Below are 10,261 nucleotides of genomic sequence, written 5' to 3'. Positions count from 1 at the left end.
TGGTGTCTGGGCTCTGAGAAAGACCCCAGCATTTCCAAACTCAGGAGGAGTATTCCAGCCCATGGGAGTATCCCCATACATTTCAATGGATTAGGCTTTCCCTCTGCTACAACAAACCATGCTTACAAAATGAACTGCTGGGTGTAACAGGCACACATTGGGAAACTTGCTTTAGGCAGCATGGCTTTTGTGTGTTTTTGTTTCTTTTTAAAACTCTGCACTCCTGAGGACCCATCACTCTGTTAACCCTTTCAAACAGTGCAGAAATTTCAGTGCCAGTTTGATCAGATGTCTCAGTAGTCCCACAAACTCTGGGGGCTGGGTGATCCAGGGACGTGGAGAGTAACAACAGCATCTTTACACATAGCAGGAACAGATTTTCAGACACAAACACTGATAAAGTTTTCAAATGTTTTTCTTTCATTGTTTTAAATAAGAGAATAACCATATCCTACATTATTTCCATTAAAAAAATAATCTGCATGACACTGGTTAAAGTGGACAAAAATATCCACAGTGATTGCACAAAACATTTGTGAAAATGAACATAATTTCAGCAAGTCAGTTGGTTTAAGTAAACAGCATTTCCTGTTCCAAGGGCTTGTCTATACAGCAAAGTTACATAAAGATAACCTAAAATAGGAACTTAATGAAATTAATCATAAAACCTTCTGGGTATATAATATAATCCTTTTTCATGGTGAATGTGGCTTGCAGTCTAGCTTAGCTCTATTGGGAGTAGGCTTAAATTACATCAAAAGAGTGTCTGCAAATATATTTGCATTGTTTAAACAAATTTAGTTAAACCCAATATGAGTTAATCAGTGCAATTTTCAAAGAGTCAGCTTAAAAGGCAATTTAATACAAAATCAAGAGGAGTTTGACAGAAAAGACATAACCCTTTTGTGGACAGCTTTTCTGAGAGATGAATTGCTCTTTCTAAGGACACACAGCTCCCACCTGCCACCAAATTCAGTGGGAATTCCAGTGAATTTAGCTCTCCTCAGAGGCAGACCACAGCATGGAACTAACACTGCTGGAGGAATTGCAAATGCTTCCACTCTCTTGCTGGAAAAGAGAGGCTGAGCTGGCAAATGTGCCAAGATTACCATGGAGCATCACACCCTGTAGGCAGAAAAAGTCACTCTGCAGTCTGTGGGGTCAGTGGAGGTGCCCACAGCCCTTCCTGGCTGTCCTGTCATCACTGTCAAACACACCTCATGCAACTGCACCATGAATGAGCCTCTATGAAATAATTAAAAGCTTTTGGAGATAAAAACTACGCTAAACATCTGACTGATAAGATGAGCAAACCCATCTCACCCCTATTCATTATCTACTAGCAGTGTTTTGTTCAGTAGTGGCTTTACAGCCACATCAAAAGTGGCCACAGCTTTATGTGCAATCAGAATTAAATAGCTTATTGGTATTGCAAGAATAAATATTGCTTCAAGCACACTCTGCTTTGCAGCTCCCAGGATAAACAATGCATTTCACTCATTACCAAGCAGACCATTTGGGAAATAGCAGGATAAGCTAGCTTGTTCAGAACACCAGAATTCCACTGTTGTTCTAGAAGAAAGAACAAACTCAAGGAATTTGTTGTTGCAAAGTGTGTAGTGGATTAGATTTTAAAAAAAATTAAAACCCCAATCGTCATACTAGACTTTTTAGCAAAACAGGAAGGAGTTTGGGTTTTTTAGTGTCTAGAATAAAATGACAAAATATTATTACATCTACCTCACCTAAGGAGAAAGTTAAGGCTTGTTTTTCCAAGAGTTTCCTTTTAGGACATGGCATGAATTGAGAATCAGCCTGCTTCAGACACTGCACCTCAGACTTACCCTCTGCTGCAGAAGCAGCTATGAGGCATTTCTGGCAAGTTAGTGTTTTTAACACTTGAGAACATGAGATGTTCCAGTTTCACAACAGAACCGTTTTCCACAAGAATTGGTATTTTTGCAATGCTTAGCAGCACTGTGATTATTAGAGCTTTCCCATAAGGCAATACAAATAGGAACATTAAAAAAAGCCTGAGGTCTGGATCATCCACAATATCTTGACATAATTCAAAAAGGAAGAGGGAGAATTAACTGAGATAAATCACACTCCTAAAGATCAAAGGCCTCTTTTAGCCTTGGGTCTGCTACTTCATTTATTAGTGAGAGAAACAGATTGAGCTCCTGATTTCTTTGCTGACAATCCCAGTTGGCAGCTCCTAAACAAGAGCAGACCTCTTCCAATCCTGATTTTTTTTCTTCTCACAGGGAAGAAGCTCATTACCACCTGCCAGCCAATGGCTAGTACAGATTAGGTTTCCTCCAACCCATCACCTTGTTCCTTACAGTGGAAATACAGTAACCATTCCTACATTCAACTACTCCAGTAATGAAAGCAAAATCCAAAACATTTCAAACCTTATTTTATCTGCTATAGCTGTATTTCTTTGAACTCAAAGGTATATTTGGAAGAGGTAGTCCAGGAGAAAAGGGCTTTAAATACCAATACCTGTATGTCCCATACCAAGCTGCCAGACCTATCAGCACACCGAGAAGCTTTTGGCTGAAGTCATGGAAATACAGGGCAGTACAGAGGAACATGAACACCCAGATCATGGTGAGGGAACACAGGGAAACCAGCAGCACGTTGATCACCACCCTCAGCTTGGAGCTGTGCTCTATGGCCAGCGCCTCCAGCACAGCCAGCTCCTCCAGGATCATCATGGCACAGTAGGAGAGCAGGAAGCAGTGCCCCGAGATGTCGAAGCCGCTCCAGACGCCGCTGTCCCGCTGGCACTCGCGCTTGGAGGCGTACAGCCGGGGGGGCTGGCCTGGCTGGCTGGGCTGGCCCTGCAGGGAGCACTCCCCTGTGAGGTTCTCTATGAAGATGAAGAGCTCAGTGCACAGGTACCACACGGCCGTGCCCACCAGCAGGGCCCCCAGGCGCCGCAGCACCAGCAGCGCGCTCCGCGTGCGGCCGTACAGGAGCTTGCTCCGGCCCAGCTCGTACGTGGTGAGGGTGATGAAGGGCAGCAGCAGCCACAGAGTCCAAGCCCAGGCCACCTTCACGAAGTATCTGCCAGAGGAAAGGCAAAGGAGACACCAGCACGGGTGAAATGCCACAGTGGAGTAAGTGCTCGAGGTCAGTGTTCAGAACCGTCTAAATAAGAGACTTGGCCCTGTTGTATTTGCAGGGAGTGTCCCAATAAAGGCAGGAATGATGCATCTGACCCCATGCTCTCAGAAGACTAATTTACTCCTTTATAATTTATTACTTTATAATACTATCATATATTGAAGAATACTATTCTATACTAAAGAATACAGAAATTATACTTACTCAATGCTAAAAAGGTAATAATGAAAACTTGTGACTCTTTCCAGAGTCTCGACACAGCTTGGCCCTGATTAGCCAATGAGTCAAAACTCACACCAGAATCCAATGAAATAATCTCCAAATACAGTCCACATGAGCAAAACAGAGGAGAACCAAATGAGTTAAGAATTGTTTTCCTTTTCTCTGCTTCTTCTCAGCTTCCCATGAGAAAAGTCCTGCGTGAAGGGATTTTTTTCAGAGAATGTGAATGCCACACTTGTGCCCTCCTCCCAAAATACAGCTTAGCCACAATCTTAACCCTATCCCCAGTACTCCCCTCAAGCCCAAAACCTGAATACTTCCTCAGGCAGGTACTTGTTCCCAAGGCAGTGTTGCCTTGGGCCCAGAGCCCTCATTCATTGCAGCAGACCTGCAGGTCAGTTTTGCAATCACTTTGACCCTACAAAGCAGCTCAACTCTGCCCTACTCAAAATGCAGCTGCAAAGAATGTATTTTTAGCTTGCCACCCTGACCACACTAACCCCTTCTCTGACTCTTCCACCATCTCAATTATCCTTGCTTACAAAGCCTTTCACAACCTCAGCCTCTTAAGACAGCCAGAAGAGCTGGCTCTTTCCCCTCATCAGCCTGTGAAGCTTTTTCTCTCTCATGTCCTTCTAAATAAATGAGGCAGCTCAATGTTGTTCCTTTATTGTCCTTTCAATCAATGAGAGACTTCTTTTAGCATACACAAATCCTTCCATCTCTAGATCCACTCTCTGCCCTGAAAACTTTTGCTGTGATGCCCATAAAATCTTGAAGCCCAGCTGACAATGTGTTGATACCTTGTTTAACAGAAGAGAGTATTGTGTTAACTTGTTCTCTTTTCAAATCTTAAACTGGAGCACGTGTAACTGAATTTATTAATGAATTAAGGAGGCCACAGTCCAGGATCTTGATTCTCTCACCAGCACTTTCCAAGGTGCTTGCTTCCTCTCAGCTGGTGGGAGAGGGAATTGTGCAGCCCCTTTGTTACCCAGAGCCCAGTTTGAAAACAGAGACAGCTGAACTCTGCTCTGTGCCTGAGCTATGGACACAACACACAGTCATCATTTAATCCTCACCTGAGCATCAAAGGCAAAGCCAAACCAGTCTGGAGTTCTGCATCCTCCTTTTGACCCTAACAAACCTGTCAGGGCCTTGCCCAGGACTTTAATTTTACAGAAGTGATCCTTGTGTGGCAACTGCAGCTGCTACCATGAAACAGTAGTTGAAAATAACCCCCCCATTTTATTTAAAAGCAAGAAAGGCTGCCAAGGTTACTGCTGACAAGCTAGAAGGCAAGTAATTTGCAGGAAAAAAATACTTGCTTCAGAAACTGTCAGTACAGATCACCTTCCTCTATTTAAAAAGGAGAACTGAACTGAAATATGCTTTTACTGTAAGATCAATTTCTCTCTAAGTGTTTCCTGTCAATGCTCTTTCAATCACACCAAAAACAGCTCTTCTCCCATGTCACTAAATGACAGATTTGAATCATTAAAGTCCAAAGCTCCCCAAGTGACAGAGGAAAACAGAAATTTAGTTTTACTTTAGGCCTGTAGACGGACAGCACACGTGCTCCAGCCCAGCTCATAGCTTCCTTCAAAATGCTTAAACTCATTTCACAGAATGACTAAGCCAGTTAGCTCATCGCCCAAGTGCCAGGAAAGGATGGCAGCCACTCTACTTTTAGGAAAGATGCTAAAAGACCTATTTCCTTCAGCTGGCTTTTAGATCAGCGCGGTAACTATCACAGAATCACAGAATCTGCTGAGTTGGAAGGGACCCACAAGGGTCATGGAGCCCAACCCTTGGCCCTGCACAGGAGAGTGCAAGAGTCACAGCATGTGCCGGAGAGCATTGTCAAAATGCTGTCAAAATGTCAAAATGCTGTCAAAATGTCAGAATGCTGAGCTCTGTCAGCCCTGGTGCTGTTACCGCTGCCCTGGGGAGCCTGTTCCAGTGTTCAGCTATGATCCTGATGAAGAATCCTTTCCTAACACCCAGCCTTAGCCCTCTGACACAGCTCCAGGCCCTGCCCTCGGCTCCTGCCACTGCCTGCCAGAGAAAGTGAAATCAGTTTATTCAAATACGAGGAATTATCTGCGAGATTAAGAAGGAAAAAAAAAAAAAAAAAAAAAAAGAAAAACCAAAACTCCTTCTCCCCCCTTCCAATAAAGACTGAGCCACAAACTCCCGGTATTCTGAAACCTTTGAGTCAGGAACAGGAAATCTCATCACCGAAGCACCAACCCCGGCCCAGCGCGGCACTCGCGGCCAGCACCGACCCCCGGCCCCGGCCCGCTCCGGGCACCCCGGCCCGCTCCGTCCGCCCTGCCCGGCCCCTCCCGCTCGCACCGGCCGCGACCCCGGGCCCCTCCTCACACGTTGAGCGGGTTGCGCTTGTTCTGCAGCGGCGTGTCGGGCACCAGGTCGCTGTCCTTGAGCGCGGAGCCGAGCACGGCGATGGCGAGCAGCAGCGCGGGGAGGCGGCGGCGCAGCGGCCCGCGGGCCAGCGCGGCCCGCAGCCAGCGCCCGCTCCGCTCCAGCCGCTCCATGGCCGCCCCACAGCGCCCGCACCGCCCGGCCCGGCCCGGCCCCGCCCCCGCAGCGCCCCCGCGCGGCCACCGCCGGCACCGCCACACGACGCCGCCACACAGCGCCCTCTGCTGGCAGCCCGCGGGGGCCTCCCGGAGTCGTGAGGGAGCCGTGTGCGAGCGGCCGTGCGCAGGGATCGGCCCGCAGGGATCTGTTCACAGGGATCAGCCCAGAGGGATGTGTTCACAGGGATCGGCTCACAGGGATTTGTTCACAGGGATCGGCCCGCAGGGACTGGCCCACAGAGATCAGCTCACAGGGATCTGCTCACAGGGATTTGTTCACTGGGATCTGTTCAAAGGGATCAACCCACAGGGATCGGCCCGCAGGGATCGGCCCGCAGGGATCGGCCCACAGGGATCGGCTCACAGGGATCTGTTCACAGGGATCTGTTCATCTGTCCCATCCACAGGGATCTATCTGCATAGCTCAATCCTCAGGGAGCCATCCGCCGGGATCTGTAAGGATCCATCATCCACACGGATACATACGGATCCATCTGCATGGAGCCATCCACAGGGATCCATCCACATGGATCTACATGGATCCATCCACACAGAGCCGTCCACACAGATCCACATAGATCCATCCACACAGAGCCATTAACAAGGATCCATCCACACAGTTTCACACGGAGCCTACAAGGATCACACCTACAAGGATCCATGCCCACAGGTCAATCCCCAGGGACCCATTCCCATAGGTGCATCCTTACAGACCTATCCACATGGATCCACACATGCAAACCCAGCCATGTGGATCCATCCATGCAGACCCATCCACATGGATCCATCCCCATGGATCCATCCATGCAGACCCATCCACATGGATCCATCCCCATGGATCCATCCATGCAGACCCATCCACACGGATCCACACAGACGCCTCCCCACAGACCCATCCACAAAACCATGTCCCCAAGTGCCACATCCGCACGTCTTTTAAATCCCTCCAGGGATTGTGACCTCTCCACTTTCTTGGGCACCTTTGCTAGTGCTTGTAACATTTTTGGAGAAAAAATTTTCCCTAATCTCCAATCCAAACCTCCCCTAGTGCAACTTGAGGATGTTTTCTCTTGCCCTATTAAAGAGCAAGCGCTACTTTTAACTAGGTTACCAGTACATCTGAAAAGAGGGTCTTACCATGATATTAATGAGAAAATCTCAGAATTTTCTCAATCAGTAGAATTATTTTAATTTTTCCTCAGTCTTAAGAGGGAGGGAGAAAGTATTTCTGGAGCTGTCAAGGCTCTCATGCCATTTCACTCTCCTTGTCTAAGGCTGAAAGTGGTGTCCAAACACAGGCCATTACTGTGGTATTTGAGACCTATTTCATCTATTGAACAGCTGCTGCTATCACTTCAGCTTAGTTTTTAAAATATAAAAAATCATCAGCAAGAAAAGAAATGGCTGAATGAACAAAGAGCCTTTATTCATCCCAATGGCCTCAGTAAGAAAAATGTAAGAGTGGAGGGGGGGAGAAGCAGATCCCATCTGAGACAGGATGGGAAAGTATTTCTTGCCAGAGTATTTCAAAGCTGTTTCGCCGTCATCGTCAGCAAATCTATGACAACATCTGGGCTGAGAGAGCAGATCAACACATCAAAGCAGCCCCAGCAGATATGGAGGGCTTGGGCTAAGGAGGTTATCCAGGGTAAATGGCATTTGGCAATTTATTAGCTGTTGTTTTTAGCAGGACTGCCATGTCTAGCACCCCGAATTAGAAACGACAGGCAGCTGCGCTCACTCAAATGAGTGAGGATGAGCGGGGCTTGGGAGCAGGTTTCACAGAGCCCCTCATTGTCTGCCTAAATCCCCTGTGCCTTTGAAACCTTGAAACCTCCTTGAAACCTCCTGTGCTTCCCAGGTTTGGGTCAGTGCTGTGCAGACTGTTTGCAGTGCTGGAGGTGGGAGCTAATGAGGCGCGCTGCGCTGTCTGCCACACGCGGGGGGATTTCGTAAGCCTGGCACCTGCTCCAGATGAATGCAGCTGATGGCACGGGCTGCAAATGTTTTCTATCCTCAGCCCAGCTTGAAATGTTTGAGGATTAGCTCTGTAAATCGCGGATTCTCACGAGTGCAGTGAGCAAAGCTCGCTGGGTCCAGGTGTTCTGCAGATTTAGAGACAATCTCTACTTTCAGGCCTGGTATTTGCTGCCGTGAGCACCAAGCCAAGGCCACTGGACCTTCTGAAGAGCCGACGGTCATACCTCTGTAAAGAATCAGAGAAGTGGAATTTAGGTCTTTCAAAACAGCAGATAAAGCTTTCATTCATAAACAAGGACTAAGGTTTGTTCTAAGGGAATTGCTGAAGGCTCCTAAAAAGCTCTCATGGATATTTGGTCAATGTGTGACAGGTATAAACTACACTAAACTGAGTTAATTTGTCAGGTACAGCAGATCTGGCTTTTTTTAACTTCTTCCTTAACCTCACCAAATCCCTGCCTGGTTGAAACTGAAATTTTTCAGACTATTTGATTTTAAAAACTGGATTGGGAATAATTTCTTTTAATTTGAACTAAGGCCTCCAACAAATTGCTTCTCTTTGAGAAATCCCATTTTGCCTCTAAAATCCTCAGGGACAGATTCATTAGGAGCTGTAGGACAATTTCCAGAGCTGAAGAGTGGTTGGAAGGCCTTGTCCCTTCATGCCCAGTCACCAGAGCTTAGGACACTTAATTGGACAGGTAATGGGGAGATCCCAGCTCCCTGAGCAGAGATTTGAAATAGGATCCAACAGAGCTGAAAAAAGCATCCTCATGACCTGCAGCAGACTGGAGGAAAATATTTCATAGAGTTCACATGATATCAACTATTAATTAGAGAAGGAACAATGACACTAAGGAGTTGTTAATTGTTTTAAATAAGTAAGTTGCTTAGAAATTTTATTTGTCTCGTTTTGGTGATTCTGTTAATTATCTGCTAAGCATTTTGAGTGCAAAGAAGTCTGCCTCGTTCATATGAGACTACAGTGTGGATACCTTCTGCAGAACTGAGGCTCCTCATCTTGAAGCAGACACCTCTTTCAACATAGTCAGTGGAAGGACAGCCTCAGCAGGCCTTTCCAGGAGCCCAGGGCAACTGCTCACCTAATTTACACACTTAAATTTAGCTGTGGAGAAATTCAGACCTTGCATGAGAGTAGCACTTTGCTCAGGTGCTGCATTTGTGATCTGCTGTTGCCTCAATGCTGAGATTAAAATGATGCTGCAGTGGGGTCACAGCCTCACTCCTCAATGTCATGAGACCCCTGCTCACAAGTTCTTCCTGCTGATCACTTAAAAATATTACAGGCTAGAAAGTGGCAAGATTGTTACTGAAAAGCTGATTATGCCTTAAAGCCATCACAGGACGAGTTACTGGAGTTTAATTCTTCAGTTCTGCAGGATGTTCAGCCGCCTTGAGTGTCCTGACACTTAAAAATAAATTGGCAAAGGCTGGGAGGTTTGCTGTGGAATAGGACCAAGACATTTGAATTGAAATCTCATTCCAAACAGTCAAACTAAACCTCTTGAGTGTGCTAAATAGGAATAATTTTATTTTATGAGATTTCTGGGTTCGCCACTCTGTGTTGTGGCGAAGGAGGGATGCTGTGAGGAGAAGGAGAGAAAATTACACAATTTTTTTTTTACCAAACTCAAGCAATGGTTCTTCTCTGAGCCACGTTTGGGGTAAGGTAGGATTTTTGGGAAGGTGTGCTCCAGGGGCACCAGGAGCAGCTGGTGGATGCCCATCCAAGCCCCCAGCCTGGCAGAGCCATCAGCATGTGTCCACACACTCCCTGGGGATGAGTTACCCCAGTGGTGACAACCCCTTGGGTTCTGGGACATCTTCTGTCTTCCCAGCCCATCCTCCCCCCTCCCAGCAATTCCCACAGCCTGCCAGCACCTGCTGACCCAACCCTGCCTGCCCAGGGCCCTGGCAGCCCCCAGCCCTGCCCTGGGGCAGCCAGGTGCTCATTCCTGCCCAGCCTCCCCTGCTCTCTGTTTTCCTTGGTGAGCACTGCTCACATCTCCATGATTGATTGTGTTTGAGTTTGATCCTGGAGTGTCCTGGGATGTTTGCATGAGAGGTGCTACATAAGCATAATTTGGGCTGTATTTTCTTTGCCTAATGGGAGCTTAAGCTTGAAGTGAAGATAGTTTTGGCCCTTTGCTGAGACACTTCCATCACTTTGAGCTCCACAGCCTTCTCTATTCACTGCTGGCTTAGGAAAAGAGATCAAAAAATAATATTGTGCTTTGTTCCCTTGTGTCAGTGGTGCCTTTGAAATGCAGCCCAGGGTAAGGCATAGCAGCCTTTCTCTG

At 46.9% G+C, this 10,261-nt stretch overlaps 1 protein-coding gene across 1 annotated transcript; it reads right to left on the bottom strand.

Moving 5' to 3' along the window:
• Positions 1–399: 399 nt before the first annotated feature.
• Positions 400–5,940, bottom strand: FITM2 (fat storage inducing transmembrane protein 2). The gene is made up of 2 exons (XM_058814629.1): positions 5,743–5,940; positions 400–3,075 (listed from the first exon to the last, which is right to left on the bottom strand). The coding sequence occupies exons 1-2, from the start codon at positions 5,913–5,915 to the stop codon at positions 2,424–2,426; spliced, it is 825 nt and encodes a 274-aa protein (XP_058670612.1). The 5' UTR covers positions 5,916–5,940; the 3' UTR covers positions 400–2,423.
• Positions 5,941–10,261: the final 4,321 nt, after the last annotated feature.

The sequence above is a fragment of the Ammospiza caudacuta genome, chromosome 15, assembly GCF_027887145.1.
Source record: "Ammospiza caudacuta isolate bAmmCau1 chromosome 15, bAmmCau1.pri, whole genome shotgun sequence".
Taxonomy (NCBI): Eukaryota; Metazoa; Chordata; class Aves; order Passeriformes; family Passerellidae; genus Ammospiza; species Ammospiza caudacuta.
The sequence above is the reverse complement of the archived record's forward strand: the minus strand, read 5'-3'. Positions and strand labels throughout refer to the sequence as shown.